Consider the following 23,627-nt stretch of genomic DNA (forward strand, 5'->3'; position numbering starts at 1 on the left):
CTCTGTCCCCTGAGGCCCTCTGGTGAGCTCTCTTTTCCAGGAGGACTAGTGTCTCCAGTGCCCTTCAGACCTACCAGAAGGGCCCACTGCTCTGCTCACATTCTTTCCTCTAGTTGGAATGCTTTCCTTGGTCCGGCTCACTTAGCCTAGTCCTGTCCTTCAAGGAGCAACTTAAGTCCTCAATCCTTCACAAAGCTTTCATCCAAAGGGATATCTCCCTTTTTAAAAATCTTGCAGCAGTGAAGGTGACACCAGAACGGTACTGAACTTACACTGTCACCGTTAGTGGCTGTTATTCACCTTCTTTATATACATGACATCCTGGGTTCTAAGGGCCCTCCCAGCTCTGACATTCTCTGTTCTAAGGGCCCTCCCAGCTCTGACATCCTGGGTTCTAAGGACCCTCTCTGTTCTGAGGGCCCTCCCAGCTCTGACATCCTGTCTTCTAAGGGCCCTCCCAGCTCTGACATCCTGGGTTCTAAGGGCCCTCCCAGTTCTGACGTCCTGTGCTCTAAGGTCCCTCCCAGCTCTGACATCCTGGGTTCTAAGGGCCCTCCCAGTTCTGACGTCCTGTGCTCTAAGGTCCCTCCCAGCTCTGACATCCTGTGCTCTAAGGGCCCTCCCAGCTCTGACATCCTGTGTTCTAAGGGCCCTCCCAGCTCTGACATCCTGTGTTCTAAGGGCCCTCCCAGCTCTGACATCCTGTGTTCTAAGGGCCCTCCCAGCTCTGACAGCCTGTGTTCTAAGGGCCCTCCCAGCTCTGACATCCTGTGTTCTAAGAGCCCTCCCAGCTCTGACATCCTGTGTTCTGAGGACCCTTCCATCTCTGTGTTCTAAGGTCTCTTCTTGCTCTAAAATCCCATGTGCTAATTAATATTTTATTACCTAAGGTCCCTTTTTATAAAATTTGAAGGCATTTTAGCTATAAGCCTGAGTGGAAGAGAGCTGCTCCCACCCCTTTCCCCCAGTGTCCTGACACCAGCCATCAGAGGAAGAGGCAGGTCAGGAAGTCAGAGCCCTTGAGTATTCCTAACAAGAGCACGAAGCAGAGACTGAGCATATGGAGAAAACAGGTGGATGTCAGAAGGTGCCCTGGCTGTAGCAAAGCTGAGGGACTGTGAGTTAACACGTTGATGGGGGCCTTTAGGAGTGGATCCCTGGCAGTTTTAAGGAGGATTCTTAACATGGATGCTCAGAGGGGTGGGTGTGCCCTAGGGAGAGCTGTGATCTGTGGGAATATAAGAATATCGAGTATTTAAATGTGAACTTGATGTAAAGCGCTGGCCCGGAGTCAGGAGGACCCGAATTCGGTCCCGGCCTCAGACACTTAACACCCACACATACAAAAAACTAGTCGTGTGACCTTGGGCAAGTTACTCAACCCCAATTGCCCTCCAAAAGGCAAAAAAAAATGTGACTTGACATCCCTCTGGTGAGAATGAGTACATCTTGGTTTTAGGGCCTCTCTACAAAGTGATTCTGGCCACTGAAGTGATGATAACTCCATTAGATGGGCCTTAGGTGGTACAGTGGATAGAATGCCAGGTGTGGAGTCAGGAAGACCTGAGTTCAAATCCAACCTCAGATACTTACTAGCTGTGTGATCCTGGGCAAGTCATTTCACCCTGTTTGCCTCAGTTTCCTCATCTATCAAATGAGCTGGAGAAGGAAATGGCAAATTGTTGCAGTATCTTTGCCAAGAAAACCCCAAATGGGGTCATAGAGAGTCAGACATGATTGAACAACAATGATAGCAATCTGAATGGCAAAGTTTTGACCTCCATATGATAAAACACGTGCTTTGGTTGGGAAGGAGCATGAATATGAGTGGGTCCAAGCCACCCTCTTGCTTTGGTGTTCTATGTTCTAGTAGCCTGTGGTGCTTGACCTCACTCACCCCCTTTCCTCTTTCTGCTTCCCTGCTGTCCCCCTCCTCCTTTCCTTCCCTCTAGTCCCTGGCCTGCTCTGCCCTCTCTTACCCGGAGGAAGGAATCTAGGGAACCATTCTCCATGAACTCGGTGATGATCATGACCGGTGTGCTCTTGGTGACTACACCCTCCAGGTGGATGACATTGGGGTGGTCGAACTGGCCCATGATGCTGGCCTCGCTCAGGAAGTCTCGTCGCTGCTTCTCCGTGTAGCCTGATTTCAGGGTCTTGATGGCCACGAAAATTTCTCTTTTGCCTGGAAGCTTCAGGTGACCACTGCAGACTTCCCCAAACTCCCCTGGCATAGGCAGACAAAAAAGGACAGCAGATCACTCACGGGGTGGCAGTTCGGCCTTGGCCTCCCTTCCATGTCATCTCCACTCACTGGGGTCTGTACAGATTGCTGCTTTTCCTTCCCAAAGACCAACCCAATCTTCTCAGACACAGGGTCCTATACACGCTCCCTTCCATCTACAGTAACCAGAATTTCAGAGAAGAAGCATCAGAAGTGGGATGACAAATCGCCTTCTCATCAAGTTGACCTTGGTCAGTATGAAAAATGAAGTAGGTGACTTGAACCTGGTCCCCCTGAGACTCCCCTGGGGAGAAGGGGTCCAGGGCAGTCCTCCTCCCACCCTTAGACCTACACATCTACAAAGGACTCTCCCAGCAACTGAGGGGGGTCCCGGAGGGCAGAGGCCATGGTGCCCGGGAGGGCCCCCGCCCACCTACCTGCTCCAATCACCTGCTCAATTTTGACACAAGAGATGTCAATTTCCTTGGCAAACTCTCGCACGGCTTCGTTGGGATCCTCATAGGTGAAGGGGTCAATGTAGATTTTCATGCCTGGAGTCACTGGGGGAGGGGGATGAGATCAGGGCTCAGTCACACCAAACTGTGGACACTGACAGACGGATGGACAGACAGACAGACAGCTGGGAAGGGGCACTCAGCTGCAGGCAGACACTCCTGGGCTGGGCAAAGCCATTCCTGAGTGTCCTCCCAATGCCAGCCTATAAAAATTGGCCAGGAAAAAGGCACGTCCCAGAACAAGACAGTGAGTGGGGGTGACGAGAAAGGGGGAGCCAAGAAGGACAAGGGAGACTAGAGGAGAAAATACCACCATCCAGTAAAGCGTTTTCATAAGGATTTAGCACTAGGGATCCCACCCCTTCATTTTACAGATGAAGGAACCACAGGCTAGAGAGTTTCACACAGCTAATAAATGTTGGAGGCCAGAATTCAAACCCATGTTATCCGAGTTTCCAAATCTAGGCTCTTCCCATGATACCACACTGCTCCTTTGGTTCTAAGAGAGTGACTGTTATCAGAATTTCCCCAATCCTTCAAGGCCCAGCTTGAGTTCCACGGTGTCTTCTCTGATCCCCCCATTCAAAGGCTATGTCTTTCCCCTGCATTCTAACTTCATTTATTGTCTACACTGTTACTTCTCACACATTGCCTGGTTTTAAGTGCTGTGTATGCATTTTATCTTTAGTGAATTATAAGCTCTTACAGGGGGCTTGTGCCTCCCATATTCAAATATAAGCTATATCCCTAAAAACAAGATGGATCTGAAAAATAGATAGGCACTGAAAAAAATAATTTCTTTTTACAATCAGTGAATAAAGTATCCAATCAACCACGCAAGTTATTTCCCAGTATCTTTTACTTCAAATGAAGAAATTTCCTTCTTCATCCCTGGTCATGTCCCTCACATGCATCCAAATTTTCAGGGACTGCTTACTGTCCACTAAGTCAACTCAATGTCTCTACGTCTGTGGTCAATGGTCAAACTGCTGGGGTCTGGCATCCAGAGCCCTCCACCACACACCAATGCACATCAATCTGCCTTTTTAGTTTTAGCTCATATGAGGGTCTTAGATTTAGAGCTGGGGGTGGGAGAATCTTAGTGATTATATATTCCCAGCCCTCTTATTTTACAGATGAGAAAGCTCAGTTTCAAAGAGGGGGGAAGTGACTTGTCCACAGTCACATATATAATAAGGATTTGAATCTAGGACCTCTGACTCCAAACACTTTTCACTGTACCATGTCACTGACCCATGAACTCCTCTCCAAGCCTTCTGTACTCTAATGAAATTGGGTAATTCTATCCACTCCCCCACCCCCAACATGCCCTGCTTCTCTTGCTTTGGTTCCTCCATCTAAAATGGGGAGCTAGGTGGCATAGTGGATAGAGCATTGGGCCTTGAGTCAGGAAGACCAGAGTTCAAATCTAGCCTCAGATACGTACTAGCTGTGTTACCCTGGCCAAGTCACTTCACCCTGTTTACCTCAGTTTCCTCATCTGTCCAATGAGCTGGAGAAGGAAATGGCAAATTGTTGCAGTATCTTTGCCAAGAAAACCCCAAATGGGGTCACAAAGAACTGGATATGACTAAACAGCAACAGTCTAAAATAACAATTGCAACTGACATTTATGGAGTTAAATGTTGTAAATTGATGATCACAAAGATCCGGTGTACTAAATGATCCTTTTATAGATGGGGAAACTGAGGGTCATAGTGGTTCAATGACTTGCCCAGGGTCACACAGCTAGTGTCCAAGGCAGCATCTGAACTCAGATCTTCCTGACTCTAGGACTAGTGCTCTATCCACTACACCGCCTAGCTGTTTCCGATTGTGGGCACGTAGCTGAGCCAGGCTTCAAATCCAGGTCCTTGATTACTGAATTCAGAGGTCATCTTGTTTCACTCTTACATTTCACAAAGGGAAAAACCAGATTTTGAGAAGGAAAATGTAGTGCTTAGGATCAGATCATTTATAAGCGGCAGCCAGGATCTGAACCTGGGTCTTTGCCCCTGGTGAATTGTAAAGGGCTCAGAGGAACAGGAAGCAGTATTTCTATACTGTTCTCAGGAGATCCCTGAGCTTTGGCTGGTCAGTAACTTAGCTCCCTCTCATTGTACAGACTGGCTTTAAAAGGCAGAGTATTCCTTCTAGAACCTGGCCCTCGGATCTGGGGCTGACTGAATTCACAGTCAGGAAGCAAATGGAGACTCCTCCTGGAATAGTCAGTCAGCCTGGTTTCTCCCCTCCTGAATTAGTCCTAGCCAGGCACTGGTGTCAGCTCCCTGGAAAAAAAAGTCCTCCCCTTTCTTCTCTAGGTTTTCAGCCTTAGAAGATTTGCAGACTCCTCTGCTTGCAAAGGCCTGCGGCTTACCTGCCTGTATCCAGCTCCAAGGCTTTGATCTTCTCTCCCTGCAGAACAGGGGGAAAATCTCTCCTGCTTTAATTGCCAGCCGGGGCCAGGAGCTTGGTGGGTCAGAGCTTGGTGCTAACGAGGCCCAGTTTCTAAACTCAATCCCCATAAGGGCTAGTTAGTGCTACATGGAGAGAAATTGTCTTCCCCAGTTGCATGCCCTGCCCCCACCTTCCCTGAAACCCTGTCAACTGGATCGAAATCCTGGCTATTGGTTGTAACATGGTCTGGGTGTGGGAGTGGGATGGCCTAGACTTGAAGCCTGAGCCTCATCTTCACAGACAGTCAGGTCCTGGTGAATCCGCAGGTTCAGAGAATGGAGCATTTTGGAAACTGAAGACCTTTCAGAGTGCCAAGTACTCCCTGACTGTCAGGGGCCCAGGTTCTAGCAATTCCACTAATTTTGTGGGTGTAAGATATTTGTAAAATACTCTGCAAATCCTAAAGCACCACATTTTTGTTTCTTTGTTTATTCTTTTCTATTGTATGACCCCATTTGGGGTTTTCTCGGTAAAGACACTGGAGGGATTTGCCATTTCCTTCTCCAGTTTATTTTACAGATGGGGAAACTGAGGCAAACAGGGTTCAGTGACTTGCCCAAGGTCACACAGCTAGTAAGTGTCTGAGGCCGAATTTGAACTCATAAGATAAGTCTTCCTTGACTCTAGGCCTGATGCTCTAACCACTGTGCCACCTAGCTGCCCCAGAGCACTACATACACATTGGCTATAATGATGATGTCACTTTGTCTCTGGATATAAATTTGTTTCTCTGCAAAATCAGATGAATTATAAGGTCCTTCCCAGTGCTGTCTTAGCATGTTCTGAGGTCCCTTCCAGTTCTGACATTCTATGTTCTAAGGTCCACCCCAGCTCTGTTGTTCTATGTCCTAACATTCATTCCAACTTTGCTGTTCTGTGCTCTAACACTTTATGTTCTAAGATCTCTCCCAATATTAACATTCTATATTCTCTTTTTCTTTTGAGATTGCATCTCCCTATCTTGCTCAGGCTGAAAGTATGGAGGCCATTCACAGGCCTGATCCCACTGTTGATTGGTACAGAAGCTTTGACCCAGTCCTTTTCTGACTTGGGCCAGTTTCTCTCTCCCTAGAAGGCATGGTAGCCCTTTGATCCTGGAGGCTCACCATATTGCTGCCAAACAATGCGAATATTTGATCCACTTTAGCCCCAGCCTTCCTAGGTGACGCAGTGGATAGGCCTGGAGTCAGGAAGACTCAACTTCCTAAATTCAAATCTGGCTTCAGACACTTACTAGCTGTGTGACCTTGGACAAGTCACTTAACCCTGTTTGCCTCAGTTTCCTCATCTGTCAAATGAGCTGGAGAAGGAAATGCCAAACCACTCCAGTATCTCTGCCAAGAAAACTCCAAATCGGGTCGCGAAGAATCAGACATGACTGAAAACAACAATAACCATGACCCTAGTAGCAGGGATCACAGGTGTGGGCCACCTGCCCGGCTGACATTCTGAAGTCCTTTCTAGCTCTTTCTATGTTCTCACATTCCATGGTCTTTTGTTCCTTCTCACGTTCTACATCTCCATGGTTTTTTCCTCCACAACTGAAGGTTTAATTCTGTAAACACTTTTTGTTTTGGTTCATTGAAACTCCTTAAAAAAAATGCCCCAGCCCACAATTGTGCCTCAGTTAGCCTGAGCACGGTGAACGCTACTGGATGTTTGCTGACTCAAGACTGTGCAGAACCATTGCCTCACCGTCCTTGATCTAAATGGCAGACACAGTCATGGAATGTGACAAGGCTGGAACGGGCGTCTGCAGGCACTCATTGCTTTTCATCTGGCAGCTGTAATTGCCTCCTGATACAGTAATGGTGCTCTCCATTACGATGACCACCACCATCCCCTCCTTGCTCCCATCTGTCTTCTACACAGCTGCCAAATCCATGGTTGGCTGCAGACCATGTTACTCTCCCGTTCGAGCCTTTAGGATAAGAGAAAGTCCTCTACCTGGCCTTTAAAGTCCTTTACCCTAGCTCTAACTTGCCTAGTCAGGCTTTCTTCCCACTGGAGAAAGGGAATCAGCATTTATTAAGCACCTACTGAGTACCAGCCACTGTGTGAAGTGCTTTACAGATATTAATCCATCCCAGTGGATGGAATTTTTGCACACTCTACACCACAGCTAAACCAACCCCCAGCTGCCCTCTGAACTCAACAATTCTATGGCTCACCTCTAAGCATTTGCATAAATGCTGCTTGGAATGGTCTGCAAGCTACCTCCTCCATTGATTCTTCTCTGATGCCCTCCAACTCCAATATTCCCAAGGCACTCTGACATCTCTGGCTCCTGCTACACCTGACCATGTGCTATATTTGTGTGTATCCTTTATTGATGTACAAAGTATTTCACGTGGATAGTTTCATTTGATCCTCTAGACACTCCCTGAGCACACTAATTCATTCCCAGAAATACAAATACCATTCTATCCATTTTACAGATGGGGAAACTGAGGCTTGGAGAGACGAACTATCTTTGTGGGCATTGGGCTAGCAAGAACGTAAGCCCAGGTTTCCTGACTTCAGGTTGAGTATCTATCATCTAGAATTGTTCCCCATTTTATAGATCAGGAAACTGGGGCCCAGAGAGGGTATATAGCTTTCCTAAGTCACACAGGAAGGAAGTAGCAGAATTGGGCCGAGGCCCCAGGTATCTTGATTTCCCGGCTAGGGTTCTTTCTAAGGACACTGCCTTTAGTTAAGCTCTGGCTGCGTGATATTTTTACCACAAATGGGCCAGCTCTTTTTAAATTTTCATTTGTAAAAAGTTCTATTTTGTTCCAATCATCCAGCTTACATAAAAATGATTTATCAAATGTTCACATTTGTGGATGCTTCTTAAATTAGTAAGTAGGCAGGCTGATTTGAAGTATAACTTGTATGTTCCTTTGTGAAGGAAATAGAACTAAAACATTTCTATATAAATAACACCTTCGTAAAGATAGAAAAGTATGAAATCAAAGTAGTTTCTTACTATATGGAACAGGATGATGCTTTTTTCCGCTAATCTGCTTCATCAGCCATCCCTTCTCTCTGATGCTCTGTCATTCTTTCCCTCCCCATTCTTGCCTTCATCTGTGACCATTTAGGCAGCTCCTAAATGTGACTTTCTCAAGAGCATGAGCTGACTTGCTTTTCTACTCATATCCCCAATGATGTCCTTTCAAAAACCAAACCAAAAACCTTTCCATAAACAGGAATGCTAATACATCGTTGGTGAAGCTATTATAAATATTCAGGAAAAGAAGGAACAGCTTGAAGTTAAAAATGTGAAGTTAAAATTTAAGTCATCTTCACACTTAGCAGATGTAGCAAAGTACTTTGAGGGAGACATGGAAGGCACTATGTACCAGATGGGTCAAACCACCGCCACTACCCTGACTACCACGTAGCCTTAGAGCTTACGGGAGATGGCCCAGTTCAGTGTACCCAGGGGGCCTTCTTAGCCATTATCCCTGCTTTTAGCCTACACCCAGTAGCCATCATTCATCCTTGGGGAGATGAACCCTTGGTAGATACTGCAGCCCTTACCTCCTTAGCTACTGAACATCTAGAAAGGAAAGTTTTCACCTCTAAGGTTCTTGAGGGTCAGTTTTTTTTTTCATCTGGCCAGAACAGAAAAGCCCTGTGGTTAACCTGGCTGCCAGGCCCCCCTTCAGAAGAGGGGCTCATATTTCTGGAATGAGGGCCATGGACCATGTGGGAAGGAAGGGAATGCAGGGGAAGGTTGGAGCTGGAACTGGAGGGGACAGGGACAAAGAAGCGCCCCCCCCCCACTAGAGAGTGTGGACTGTACTTGGGCTCTGGGCCTGAACCACAGGGGAAGGGACGTAGGGAGAAGGAGAGACTGGAAGACCTTCCTCTGCTCCCCCATCTGGGCCTTGCATCAGCCCCTCCTCAGCTCTCTTTTCCTTGCTCACTCTCTACTTCCCCTGATCTCAGGGGTGCCTCATCTTACCTCTACCTTGTCCCATGCTCATCTCCTGAGGCCCCTTTCCTGCGTCCCTTCCACTCCTCCCCCCTCATCTTCCTCCCCCCTTTTTTCCCTATTTAGTTGGGCTCTAATTTCCCTTCCCTGCTCACCTACTTGCCCCATCCCCTGCTCAGGTCTCTGACTCTTCTCCAGCTTCTTCCTCCACTTACCTTTCCTTTCTGAAGTAAGCCCACCTCTTTGTCCCTCCCTGCTCACCTCCCTGTGCTCTCTCTACCCCCTCTCCTTGGTCCTGTCTCCATCTACTCTGTGACTTTACCTGTTCCCCTCTTTGCCCAATCTCTAACCTCCAGTCCCTCTCTCCCTTTTCCCTTCTTTGGTCTATCATCCCCTCTCTACACTGTGGGTCACCTCCTTGGATCACGGCCTACCCTGCTCCTCTGGCCGCTCATCTCTCCTAGCTCCTGGCCTCTTTGGAACACCTACCCTCCACCTCTGCTCACCTCCCTGCTCTCCTGTCCCTCTCCAGCCCCTTCTTCATGCCTCCCACTCTCCATCTTCTTGAAGGCCTCTCAGTGAGACCAGAGGTTCCGTGGGATCCCACGTCCCCCCAGAGGCCCCTTCAGGGGCTGGTGGATACATACTGTGGCCGCTGGTGTAATGCTGTAGTTTGTCGGTATACTCGGAGTCGGCACGCTCAAACCCCCGCCTTCTGGAACAAAAACCACGAGCTGAAGCAACCCGAATGAGCAGGAGGGAAGCTGGGAGTCCTAGCCTGGGGGTGCGGCGGGTGGAGCCTCTCAGGGCCCCTTACTCAGGCTCTAGGCCCCTCCCTCTCCCACCACAAGCACCCCTTCTTCACCCAGGCCACCCATCCCCAGTAATGGGCTACTCTGCCCCCTTTCCCAGCCATTCCCCTGTTACCCACTCTCCTTCCTGTTATCCCTCCCCTCTCTGGTTTCTGGCTAACCTGCCATCTTTATTCTGGTTCCATCCTCTCCTAAATCTAAGGAAATCATTGTCAAGGAGTATGTCCTCCTTTGTCAACCCTTATCCCTCTGGTGCTTTCCTGTAAGTGTCTGGAAGGCAGGGCCTTGTGTCAGATCTTTTTTGTACCCCAGAGCCAAGCATGGGACTTGGTAGCACCCCAATACATCAATTCAATGAGCATTTATTAGGTGCCTACTATGTGATCTACTGAGAAGCAGTGAGGAAAAGGGAGAGCAGGCCTTGGAGCCAATGAGACCCTGGGTTCAAGTCTTGCCTCTGATAGATCCTGGCTTTGTGACTCTGGATAAGTAGCTTCATCTTTCAGTGTTCTAGGCAACTCTCTTAAGAGTTTCTCTGCACCTTAAAGAGAAGGTGCCAACTTATACTGGTCAGGGGAGTTCCCTATACCAATGAAATCACAGGTGTAATCTCTATGCGTGCCCTACTATGTACCAGGCACTGTGCTGGGGTTACAAAAAGTAAAATGCAATCCCTTCCTGCCCTCAGATAACTTACATTGTACCGAATAAATTAATTGTATGGAATCACTAACCAGAAGCATCTGTCATCAGGAAAGTGCCTGGAACAGAATAGGCAGCTATTAAAGTGAATGTCTATTGATTGATGGAGAGGATGGGCCCTTTAGTAGGCTAGAATGGGCCTTAGAAAGCCCTTTATTTTACAAATGAGGAAACTGAGGCCCAGAGGGATTAATAAAGTCACTTTCCCAAGGTCACAGAGCAGCTAAGTGGCAGAGCCACCCTTCTGCTGTCTGGTCCTTTTGGACAGCAATCTGACCAGATTATTCCCAGTTTGGTGCAAGAAGCCTAGAATCTCAGAGCTGGACAGGAACTCGGAGGTCACCGTGTCTAACACCAACCCAAAGCCTGAATCTCCTCCTCCAGTATCCCTGTCAAAAGGCCTCTAAGCCTCTTTGTGAAGAGCTGCTGTGCCCAGGGATTCACTCCCGCCCAAAGGAAGCACTCACTTCACTTGAAAACAGCTCTGATCCTTAGAAAATCTCCCTCCCAGTAATTTCCACCAATTGGTTCCAGGGACATAGCATATTTCCCCTCTCAGTGAAGGCTTTGCTTTTTTTCAGAGAGAAGTCCAATATCCAACCCAAAGAAATAAATCTCTAATGGAAGAATTTCAGACACCAATAATGGGTCAGTTGGGGGAGTGGGGGGTGATCAAAGGATCATTCATCATCGCCTTTAGAGCCTCAGCCATTTGACAGGTCATTTAGTCTAATCCCCTTGGAGGAAGCGAAGGCTGGGAAAGTGCTGTGTGCTTGGTTTTTAGGGGGTGGGGGTGGGTAGCACTTAGACAACACCTTGTAGACAAATGCCTGCTCTGTTCTAAGGCTGGCTGATGGTTCTAACACAGGCTGATGAACGCCAGGGAGGAGGCATACCTGTAGTGCCTAGACAGAGAGACAGAGCCCGGCACTCGGGTGGACAGACGGAAGGGGCCAGGGCGGGGGGAGGCGCACCTGTTACACACGATGGCGATCACCACCACGGCAATGAGGAAGACCAGCCCTGCCGCGGACGAGCCGATGATGAGAGGCAGCTTCTCTTGGATACTCGTCTGGTACTCAGCTGGGGAAGGATGTGGGATGAGTCAGGAAGGGTGGCAGCATGGCTGGACTGACCCCTCCTCCCCAGACCCTTCCCTCCTCCTCCCCATCCACAGGCCATGTTTCAAGCTCTTCCCCAGCAATCAAGCAATAGTCCTTTGTTATCTCCCTCCTTCCCTGACTCCTGTTCCCAGTGCCAGGTAAAGTGAGCTGTGCAACCTGGAGATGCCTTTCATGACCACAGGCCACAGTCATCTCTTCCTCTTCTGAATACTCAAAGTGTTAGGGAAATCATCACATACTGTATCATACTATTAGGTATCTTGTCTCTCCTAGACTACAAGCTCTTTGAGGCCAGGTGAGGCTAGCTCCAATTTATCCTGTATATAGCTTGTTTATACATGCCTGTCTGCAGGTTGTATCTCCCACTAGACTGTAAGCACCTGGAGGGCAGGCATTACATTTTTCTTTTCTTTGCACACTGCTTGTAGGACACATTAGTAGGTGCTTAATAAAGATTTGTTAACTTGACCTGACCCTGTGCTCACTATCACACTGGGCACTTGGTAGAGTCACTGATGACTTATTTCATCACATGATTTTGGACTCAGACTCTTAGAGATTGCAGGGGCTCTTAGAATACATAATGTCAGAGATGGGAGGGCCCTTAGAACATAGAATATAAGAGCTGGGAGGGCCCTTAAACCACAGAATGTCAGAGCTGGGAGGGCCCTTAGAACACAGGATGCCAAAGCTGGGAGGGCCCTTAGAACACAGGATGTCAGAACCTGGAGGACCCTTAGAACACAGAATATCAGAGCTGGGAGGGTTCTTAGAGCACAGAATGTCAGAGCTGGGAAGGACCTTAGAACACAGAACATGAGAGTGGGAAAGGTCTCTAGAACCTAGAATGTCAGAGTTAAAAGGGATGTTAGAATATAGGATATGAGAGCCTGGAAGGGACCTTAGAACACAGAGTATTCGAATATATGATTTCAGAGCTAGGAGGGTATTTAGAACATAGAATGTCAGCTAAAAGGGATGTTAGAACGTAGGATATCAGAGCTTGGGGGATGGCTTAGAATACAGACTGTTAGAACACAATATCAGAGCAGGAAGAGATGTTAGAACATGGGATATCAGAGCATGGAAGGGACCTGAGAAGACAGAGTATTAGAATACATAATGTCAGAGCTGGGAGAGATGTTAGATTGTAGGATATCAGGCTTGGGGGAAGGGACCTTAGAACTTGGACTGTGAGAACATAAAATGTCAGAGAAGGAGAGGACCTTAGGGATTATTTAGACCAGTCTGTTCATTCTACAGATGTGTAAACTGTGGTTTAGGAAAGTGTAGCATTTCCCAAAGTGATTAACAGTAGAACTAGGGAACGAACCCAGTGTCCTCTGCCCTGCACCATGGAGGCTTTGGGATGGCGAGGGGCTTATGCCTGGGGATATAGTGTCTGGCCCCCAGGTCTCTCGGTCTGAGAGACCCTTCTCTCCTTCAGTCCCACAATGCCCAGACTCAGACAGTCCTGCCCAGGCTTCATCCCCAGGCCAGCACTCCTAGGAAAGCTGCTGTCTGTGGCTCACTCTCTCTTCCCATGTATTCAGGGCCTTCTTTCCCAGGCCCTCCTTTGCGTACTTCTGCCAGAGAGGGGAATGTCTCACCTTCAGTCATCGTCTGGAAGTACATCTTGCCACTGTAGCGCCCATAGCCCGCGACGGTGCGTGCCCGCACCTGGAAGACATAGATGGTGCCTGCTTTGAGGCCCTGCACGGTCACTGTGTTGGTGGGGCTTTTGACCGCAGTGGCATTGTACTCACTCAGGTCCTGCCAAGGAACAAAGACAAGAGTCAGAGGTCATACAAAGGAAGAAGAAGAGCCCGAATCACAACCACCACCAGCACAACTGATAATTAGAGTCCTGGAAGGTGTGCAAAGAGTTCTCTGCCCATGGCCCGAACTTCCACCCAAGCTGCATGACTCTGAGGGGGCACGTTCCAGGGATTGTGAGCCTTGCTTTCACATGAGGAAATCGAGGCTCCCACGCCAAGGCTGGAAGGCCTTGCCACTTTGCCACTTATCACCAAGGCCACCTCAGACTTCACTTCTCTGCCCATAAGTTTACTTACCCGTAAAATAAAGGGTCTGGAGGCAAGGACCACTAAGGCCTCCTCTAACTGGAAATGTCTGATTTTACAATCCTCTTACTTGCTCGAGGTCACACAGCTAATACGGCTCCCTCCCAGCCCTGACATTCTGTGTTCTAAGGCCCTCCCATATCTGACATCCTGTGTTCTAAGGGCTCTCCCAGCTCTGACATTCTATGTTCTAAGGGCCCTCCCAGCTCTGACATCCTGTGTTCTAAGGGCCCTCTGGGATCTGACATACTATGTTCTAAGTTACAATGACTTAAATTGCAAAGTGATCTTATAAGCTAATAAAAGAGATAAGACACACTCAAAAAAGACCTAGACAATTTAAATAAATCAAAGAAATGGGTATAAACGATGTGCTGTAAACTATGGACAACAAAGAAAGATCTGGGCTCAGTGGATGAAAGGACAGCTTTGTGATAGTTTGGATGCAGCTGTTGAAGTAGTCTCTCTACAACAATCCAGCGGGTAGATTGTGTAAGTATGATGGCCCTATTTCACAGAGGAGGTAATTGGAGGCTCAATGACTGTCTGTGGCCAAAAAGTTTATAAAGGTTAGAGTTAGATCCTGAACCTGGGTTCTTGTGATTCTAGGTCCAGTATTCTTTCCAGTTCACCATTCAAAGTGATTCAACCAGGGATATGTGGATTGGGTTCAATTATCACTTCCAGGCAGATGTCTCCCAAATCTCCAGCCCTCCTCTTTCCTGAGCTCCAATAACTCATCCCCACCTGCCTGCTGGAAATCATCTGTTTGTCCTACAGCTGTCTCAAACTCAACCTGTCCAAAATAGAACTCATTATATTTCCCCCCCAAAGCCGCCTTCCCCCCTCCTCCTAACCTCTCCATTTCTGTGAAGGGACCCACCCAATGTCCTCTCAGGCTCCTTCTAGCTCTGAATCTCTGAGCCTGTGTTTGTCTCTTTTAATCACCCAAGTTTAAAGCCTTGCAATCATCCTGAGCTCTTCATTGTCCCTCTCCACAGTCCCCTCTATTCAATCACTTGCTAAGTCTTATTGAGCCTACCTCCCTTCACAACACCTGACCCTTCCTCTTTATATTTCTCCAATTCAGGCCCCAACACCTCTCACCTGGACACTGAAGAACCTCCTGATTACTTTCCTAGATTCTCATCTCTCCCCTCTCTAATCTATGCTCCATGTGATTAGCAAATTAATAATTTAAAAATAAGATCCCCTGCCAAAAGTTTTTGGTGACTGTACTACATTTAGAAGGCACTTGAGAGCCCTTCACATCTGCCTTCTACCTTCTTCTCAGGATTTATTTCATGTTCCTCCCCTTCTAGGGATGTGCCAGAGCCAGCTCATCAACTCAAGAACTGTTGGTTAAATCTTCCATGTCAGCCTTTATGCCTTGGAAATTGGCAAACATTACAAGTCAGGGATTGATTTATTGTTTCTATTTATTTTTTAGATTTAAGAAAGAGAAAATGCTAATAATACAGATCAAACTTAAATGTGTGTAATAGTAAAATTTTGTCCCCCAGAGAGACAGTTGTTAAACATTTATCAACACCCCTGCTCCCTTCATGCACTTTCTGTTCCAGTCAAACTGCCCTACTTGGCATTCAACTTCCCACCCCCGCACCTTTGCTCAGGCTATTTCCCCATGTCTGGCATGCACTCCATCCACAAAGCTTCATTCAAAGTTCAGCTCATGTCCTTCTTCCTGGGCAACTAGGTGGCACAGTAGATTGAGCACCAGGCCTGGAGTCAGAAAAACCTGAGTTCAAATCCAACCTCAGACATCTAATAGCTGTATGACCCTGGGCAAGTCACTTCATCTTGTTTGCCTCATTTTCTTCATCTGTCAAATGAACTAGAGAAGGAAATGGCAACCCCCTCCAGTATCTTTGCCAAGAAAACCCCAAATGGGGTCATGAAGAATCAGATATAAGTGAAAAATAACAACAAACAAACCTCTTCCTACCCAGAGCCTTTCCTGACCCTCAATTAAGTGTTTTCTCTTTCCTGAAATTATTTTGTATTTACCATATTGTCTTCCTCAACTCAACCCACCTAGCATTTATTAAGCACTGTTACGTGATATAAAGAAAGGTAGGGGTGGCTAGGTGACACAGCGAATAGAGCACCGGCCCTGGAGTCAGGAGGATCTGAGTTCAAGTCTGACCTCAGACACTCGACACTTACTAGCTGCGTGACCTTGGGCAAGTCACTTAACCCCAACTGCCCTCCAAAAAGTAAAAAAAAAAAAACCCAAAACCCCCAAACAAAGAAAGGTAAAAGATGCTCCCTTCTCTTAAGCATTCTAACGGGGCAGACAACATACAAACATGCTACGTATACAGGGTAAGCTGAAGATAGTCTCACTAAGGGAAGGCACTGAGATGAAAGGGGCTGGGAGAAGGCTTCTTGTAGAAAGAGGACTTTCGTTGATGCTGGGAGGAAGCCAGGATGAGGGGCGTTCTAGCCAGTTCTAGGCATGGGTCTCCTGCCAGTGATAACATATACTCTCTCAGTAGAATTCAGGGCCTGTTTCCCTTTGGATCCCCAGTGCCTAGTACAAAGCCTTGCACATTACAGAAGCTTAATAATGATTTGGTTGCATCAAATTGAATCTTCTACTTAAAAATACCTGGGGTGCAATGTCACACATCAACATTAGGTGTCACTGTCTAATACATGATGGGGTCCACCGAAGCAATCCCTTTTGGTAGAGCTCTTGGATTCTGCAAGGGTAATTGAGCACCCTGCTTGACCAACTTTTTAAGTTCACAGCATCATAGGATTATAGACACAGAGCGGGCAGGGTCTTCAGAGACCATCTACCCAACCCCCATATTTTACAGAGCTAGAAACTGAGGCTCAGGGATATTGCCCAAAGCCACACAAGTATTAAGTGTCAGGGGTGGGATTTGAACCCAGGACACCTGATTCTATTGTTAGCACTCTCTTTCCTCTGGAGCAGGGAGTTCTTAACTTTTTGAGTGTCCTGCCTTCCTCTGGTATTCTGGGGAAGCCTATGGACCCCTTCTCGGAATAACATTAGTTGCACGTTTGTAATTGAAGGAAATGCTAGAGGTTGGCAAAAAATAAAGATGTCATTTTTTCCCCATCCAAGTTCATGGAGCCCCTGGAATCTACTAATGGACTTCTTCCTTGGATTCCAGGTTAAGAACTCCCACACTAGTGTCTGCTTATAATTAGGGACCATAAATATTTTCCCGAGTCCTTTGGTGACAAGTACAAGATCATTCAAGAAGTTAACCCTTACCTCCTCCCCCATCTCTATTACTTCCTCTCCTTGAAACTGCTCTCAGTTGCATCAATTATATCACAGTTCTATGACTTTCTAGGCAAGAATGTGACCTATACCATACGATGACTGAACTTTATTAAATTCAAACTGAAGATGTTAAGTCCAGAGAAGATTTACAAGGACACACCAGCTGTCTTGATCTAAAGGGCTGCCATGGGAAAAAGGCATTAGACTGGATCTTTTTGGCCCAGGAGGACAATGAATAGGTTGAAATTACAGGGAGGCCAATTTTAGTTCTATGTAAATGAATGACTGAAAAATTACTAAGTACATGCTATGCTACGAGGACTGAGTTGGGTATTGACTTGGGAAGAGAAATGCCAAAATGAGACTGTCCCTGTCCTCAGGGAGCTTTTATTCTGATCAGCAAAGATGACCCACAGAGAGAAGTGATGACCAGGAAAGGTGAATGGAGCCCCTTGCAGAAGTGACAGGAGCGTTGAGGTCAGAGCTAGGAGAGGAAGGGGTGGTGCTATGATCAGCTTCGGGAAATATCTAGCTCTCCCTCACTGGTAGTTTTCAAGCAGGGGCCTCATGGTTACTCAGGGATATTGTAGAAAGGACTAGAGAACGGACCAGAGGGCCTCTGAGGTCCCCTTCCATCTCTTAGATTATGAAATTTTGAAGAAAAACAGGCACTGGGAGCCGGGAGAAAGGCATCATGGGATTGTAGCTGTCTTATGAGACTGTGGTCATTCATGGAAGGCACCCTTCTCTCATTTTCAGTATTTTCCCAGGGGGGAATGTTTCTGGGGATTAGCTTGGAGAAGACTGGAAAACAAAGGTTGAGGTCTAGATGAAAAGGATTTAAGTAAATTTCACTGGTTCCAGGAGATTGGCTACACCAGACCAAAAGTCACAACATTCTGGACTCCTTATCTTTACTCCTTTTAATAACGTGGACAAATCACCTGGCCTCCCTTTGCTTCCTTCCTCTTCTTGGAAAATGGATAATATGGACTGTGAGGCCCTAAGTTCTACAGTCTATGTAGAAGCATCACCAAGCATCAACCTTCTCTAATTTATCATTCCAGGTTCTAAGGCCTTCTGCAGTTCTGACATTCCACATTTTAGGGTCCCTCCCAGATTTGACATTTTATGTCCTAAGGGCCCTCCTAGTTTTGACATCTTGTGTTCTAAGACCCTTCCCAACTCTGACATTCGGTGTTCTAAGAGCCCTCCAAGCTCTGACACTCTGTGTTCTAAGGGCCCTCTCAGCCCTGACAGTTCAGACATTCCATGTCCCAAGGTCCCTCCAAGCTTTGATTTTGCAGGTCCTAAGGCTCTTCCCAGCTCTGACATTCAGTGTTCTAAGATCTTTTGTATTCCAACAACCTATGTTTTAAAGTCACTTTCAGGTTTTTGGCCTCTGTTCTAAGACTTCTTTCAGCTCAGAAGTTTCCCCACCACACAAATTATTGAAGGATCAAATGAGAGGATAGTACATTTGCCTTTCTTATGACAATCTCTCAACCTCTGCCTTGGGGTCCCACTGGTGTTTCCCTCATCCTACATGAGCATTCAATGTTTCTCCTGTCTTTGTCTTGTTCTCCTTACCTGGCACTGACCTTTTTGGTGAACTCTTTTTTCTGTAAAGCTTTTGGTGTCCCCCTCCACACTTACCAGGCTACTCTGCATGGTGTATAGAGGGTGCTCAGGGCATTTGTGAAAGGAATGGGATAAATGGGTGAAAGGTTATTTCCACCACTGCCTGGTCAGAACAGACTGAACTGGGGGGAGGCTCTCCTCTGAAAGGCACCCGCCCATACCTGAGGGAAGGTCCCATTCCCATGGTGCTTTACAGTTTAAAATCTCTTTTTTTAAGGCAATCTTATAATACCAATTAGTAATAATATTATACTGATTTTACAAGGAAGGGAAGAAAATGTGGATCGGAGAGGGAAAGACAGTTGTCCAAGGTCACACAGCCAAGTGAGTAACAGATCTGGGAGGTCTTCTTACATTAAGTCCAGTGTTCCTTCCATAATTTCAGGCTACCTCTTTTAAACCCAGATGCGTATCAAGTTATGCAGGCATCCCAGAATGGAAGCTGCCCCTATCTAGCACTGACTTAAGGTAGCTGGACTGGGCTCCTAAGATCCACAGTCCTGCGAACTCTAGGACATACGGCAGGCTCTGGGCTGATGCGTTATTATCAGTTGGACTTGTGGTTCAGATAAGAGTAAATCTGGCTTAGTGTAAAGAAAGAGAGGTGACTCTATGGCCTGGAATACCTGAGTTTGTGTCCCAGCTCTCCCACCCTGTAACCCTGGTCCACATCCCTTTCTTCACCATACGTCTCAGTTTCTTAATTTGTAAAATGGGGACAATATTCTTTGTACTGTGTGCTAATGTTTTCCCAGGGATGCTATATGACTGACCACAGATCATGGATTTCTATGACCTTTAATTCAATGAGGTTGAATTCAATTTAGTTAAACATGCATTTACTTTACTAGACATTATGCTATGCATTGATGGACAGAAAAAACAAACAAAAAAACCTGTCCTAGATCTCAAAGAGCTTAGGATTGCAAGCTTCCTGAGAGATTAACACTTAAGAGAACACCAAGTATTTGCAATGGAAATAGAAGTTATTTTTAAGAAAGTAAGAGAAAGAATAATGTAGGAAGCCAGGAAAAGACTTGAGTAGAAGGCATCTGAGCTCTGCTTTCAGCCATAGTTAGCCAATGAACATTTAGCTAGTGCCTGCTGGGTATCATGCATTTTGCCAAACACTGAACAAAGAAAGGTTAAAGATGGTCCCTGACCTGGGGGAGCTTACAGTCTAATGAGGGAGACAACATGAATACAGCTATGTACAAAGAAGATACAGGCAGGGTAAACTGGAGACAGTCAATAGGGCATTAGAATTCAGGAATTTGAAGGAACCTTGGGATTTTAAGAATCAATACCATGGGTTGCCCAAAGAGAAATGAGAAGGAACAAATGAATCCAAGAAAAGTATTTCCTAAGTGCTTATTGTATCATGTGCTATGTATACAAATACAAGAAGATGTTTAACTTCTAATAGAGGGAGACACCATATATCACAAGATGGCAGTCAAGGAAGAATGTAGTGACTGGAGCCAAAGGGCGGATTATAGGCAGAGCCTATCCTGACGCAATGGCAGTGCAGATGGCATAGGAAGAAGCATGATGGGTGAAGGCAGACCATGGTGTATGACTAGCAATGGGTGGTGTGGGTGAGGAAGACATCCCTAAAACCATGTGTGACCAGGTGAGGAGGTGTGTGCAGCTGTGAGGGATGGACAGCTGAAGTGGTATCTGGTATCCTTAAGATATTTTTTAAAATTTGAGGATGGCTTCTAGTGTATAGAGGAGATCCTCTATGATGGATGGATGGCTGGGCATAGGGAAGAATGGCAGGGGATGAGAGGGCATGGCGTTGTTGCCATCTACCCTAGAGGAGGGGAGACCCATGCTGATGGGGTCATGGAGTCAGGGAATTAAGAACCTACCCTCACAGAGTTCTTAGGGGAAAGTGTTTCATAAATTGTAACAGCATTACAGAAATGATAGTGATGATAACGATAGTACCTCCCCAAGGTCATTTGAATTTGAACCTGGGTTCAAATGCTGACACTGTTACTTATTAGCTTCATAATCTTGGGGAAACCCTTAACCCTTTGGCACTTAAGTTTCTCCATCTGTAAAAGGAGGAGGTCACAAGATGAAAGATTTGGAACTAGAAGGGGTCTTAGAGGTCACTGAGTCCAACTCTACCTTGGAGAATCCCTTTAAGACTTCCCTCAAATACTCCCTTCTACATGTCATTCAGTTGTTTTTCAGTCATGTCCAACTCTTCATGATCCCATCTGGGGGTTTCTTGGCAAAGATACTGGAGTGGTTTTTCATTTCCTTCTCTGGCTCATTTTACAAATAAGGAAACTGAGGCAAACAAGGTTAAGTGACTTGCCCAGGGTCACGTAGTAAGTGTCTGAGGACAGATTTGAACTCAGGTCTTCCTGACTCCAGGCCTGGCACTCTGCACTATGGTACCACCTTACTGCCATCTCCTGCTACATGATACCTTTCCTAATTCCATATGGCATCTTCTCTAAAGGATACTGTATTTATTTTGTATATGTGTACATGTTGACTCCCCTATAGAATGTAAACTCCTTGAAGGCATGTACCTAGCAGGGGCCTGATTCATAATACGTGCTTCAGATAAGTTTGTTGCTTTTGATTGATTGCTCAAGGTCTCAGAGGTAAGCAGAAAGGCTAGACAACCAGAAAAGTCTCTTCCAGTTGTAAATCTAGGATCCTAAACCACTAAGGTAATATAACCACTGACTCGGTTTTCTTGGGTTCCTCAGAACCAAGAGTGAAGGAGAATTGGTTTGTGACTGCCAATGGCCTTTGAACCTTGAGCCAACAGCAATGGGTTGGCCTTGGGAACGCCACAGTGAGGTCCTGGATGTGTGGGCCTCCTGACTGAATGGCACCAGATAACAGTGCCTCAGTCTGAGGGCACTCAGAGGCTGCTGGAATTCAAGCTCATGGGGGCGGGGGAGGGCAATAAATGAGACCATTTTTTCATGAAAACCCTTTTTAAAAAGAGGAAATAAGGAATTGCCCAGGGAGTACTGGCCAGTTAATCTAACTTCTCTATCTGGAAAGGGCTGGAGCAAGTCATTAAAAGAAAAAAATCAATTGGTAAAAGCACCAGGAGGATAAGTAGGTGTTAAGTAACAGCCAGCAAGGGTTTGTCAAAAATAAATCATCTTGGAGCAGCCCCAACTCCTCTGACACAGATGAGAACCCTTGGGAGGAAGGGGGTCAAAGCGGCAGCAGACCGCCTCTAGGGAGGTTCTCGCCATGATTTGATGTGACATGTTCTATGACCAATGATTCTTGACTGATGTCATGCCCTACACTCTGAATGCCATGACCCAGACAAACTCACGAAAATAGGGCAGGACCCAGGATGGGTAGTCACAGGTGCTTCTCACCTCTGCTTCCAGATTGTATCCCTCTCCCAGCTCCAAGAAGGCAGGGATTGTGCCTCACCCAAACTTCCAATCTCCTTCACTGGCTAGCAAGCACTCTGGACATAGCAGGCACTCAACATATATGTCCGACTGAATAATAATAATAATTGTTGTTGTTATTGTTGTTTTTGAATTGCCATAGCTGTTTCTGGGGGGCGGCTAGGTGGTGCAGTGAGTAAGGCACTGGGCTTGGAATCAGGAACTCATCTTTATAAGTTCAACTCACAACATATATTTATGTGCATGTTATCTCCTCCACAAGACGTAAAGGAACAATTTTGGCAGGAATTGGGGTCAAGCTCACCGGTCTAGAGTTTGCAGACCATTCTCTTCCCTTTTGTGACAATCTGGACAACACTGGCTCTTTGCCAACCCTGTTAGTGCTCCCGTTCTCCCTGATGTTTCAAACATGACTGACTGTGATTCTCAGCCATCACATCTGCCTGTCCTTTCAGTCCTAATGATGTAGTTCATCTGGGCCTGGTGACTTCGACGCACCAAGGGCAGCCAAGTTCTCGCTCACCATTTCCCTACTTATCCTTGGTTTCAACTCCCCATTAGCCATTTTTGTTCTGTCCTTTCCAGTCCAAAGATCACTTTTCTTGGCAGCGAAGACAAGCGGAGTAGAAGCTTCTCTCTGTTGTCAGCTACCACTGCCCCATCCACCCACATCAATGATCCCATCTCTTTTTGTGATAGGTATTTTTTCTCCATATAGTTAAAAAAAAACCCTTTTTGTTGTAGTTAGCTTTCTCCTCTAGGCTCGGCTCATTCGGAGCGTTAGCACTCCTGACACCCTCCTTAGAGGACCGTGCCAAGCTCTTGGATTCATCTTCCTTTAGCTGCCCTTGCTTCTAGCTTCCCTACATGTTTTTTCAAAGTTGAAGATGGCTTGTGAGTTCCCTGTGTATACACATTGATTGTGTTAGACAACTACCTTTTTTTCTTCCCCATCAGAAATATTTCTCTTTATGTTTTTCAGAATTTCTTGGATTGATGAATTCCTAGCCCTCTCAGGCTGCGTCTTTCTATGTCTCATTGTGGTTGTTTGGCCCTTGTCTAGCCTTTCCATGAACTCTTTGAAATCTTCTGTCCCTAAATCTAAGGTATGTGTCAGACTAGACTCAGCTTTCTGTTCTTCCTCCACAGACTTAGGACTGGAAGGAGGACGGTACGATTGATCGTAGGTTTAGAACTGGAAGGAATTTTGAAAGCCATCTTGTCCAACTCCCTCATTTTGCAAATGAGAACTAGGCCCCAGACAGTTTAAATGACTCGCCCAAGCCACACACTAACACTAAATGTTAGAGGCAGGATTCGAACTCAGGGTCTCTTTTCTGGCTCCAGAGATATCACCCTTCCCACTATCCCAAGCTGCCAGTATCACAAATTCTAGGATGGAATGGTCATTTCCCTTTGAGCATATCATCATTTCCATCCCAGCAACCAG

The 23,627-nt window shown here is 46.5% G+C and overlaps 1 protein-coding gene across 2 annotated transcripts in view; it reads right to left on the reverse strand.

The window, feature by feature from the left end:
- Positions 1-23,627, reverse strand: part of EPHB2 (EPH receptor B2) — a 257,539-nt gene that overhangs the window by 13,709 nt on the left and 220,203 nt on the right. Inside the window, exons 7-11 of one of the 2 annotated variants that reach the window (XM_069078481.1) lie at positions 13,370-13,532; positions 11,610-11,718; positions 9,769-9,836; positions 2,662-2,784; positions 1,980-2,227 (exon numbers count right to left, since the gene is read on the reverse strand). In XM_069078481.1, coding sequence (XP_068934582.1) covers positions 1,980-2,227; positions 2,662-2,784; positions 9,769-9,836; positions 11,610-11,718; positions 13,370-13,532 — 711 coding nt within the window. The remainder of the gene's footprint in view (positions 1-1,979; positions 2,228-2,661; positions 2,785-9,768; positions 9,837-11,609; positions 11,719-13,369; positions 13,533-23,627) is intronic. The other variant, XM_069078482.1, reaches the window with a different exon arrangement.

This window comes from Petaurus breviceps, unplaced genomic scaffold (assembly GCF_028583685.1).
Source record: "Petaurus breviceps papuanus isolate PSGF00001 unplaced genomic scaffold, PetGlider_PUasm1.0 91041, whole genome shotgun sequence".
Taxonomy (NCBI): Eukaryota; Metazoa; Chordata; class Mammalia; order Diprotodontia; family Petauridae; genus Petaurus; species Petaurus breviceps.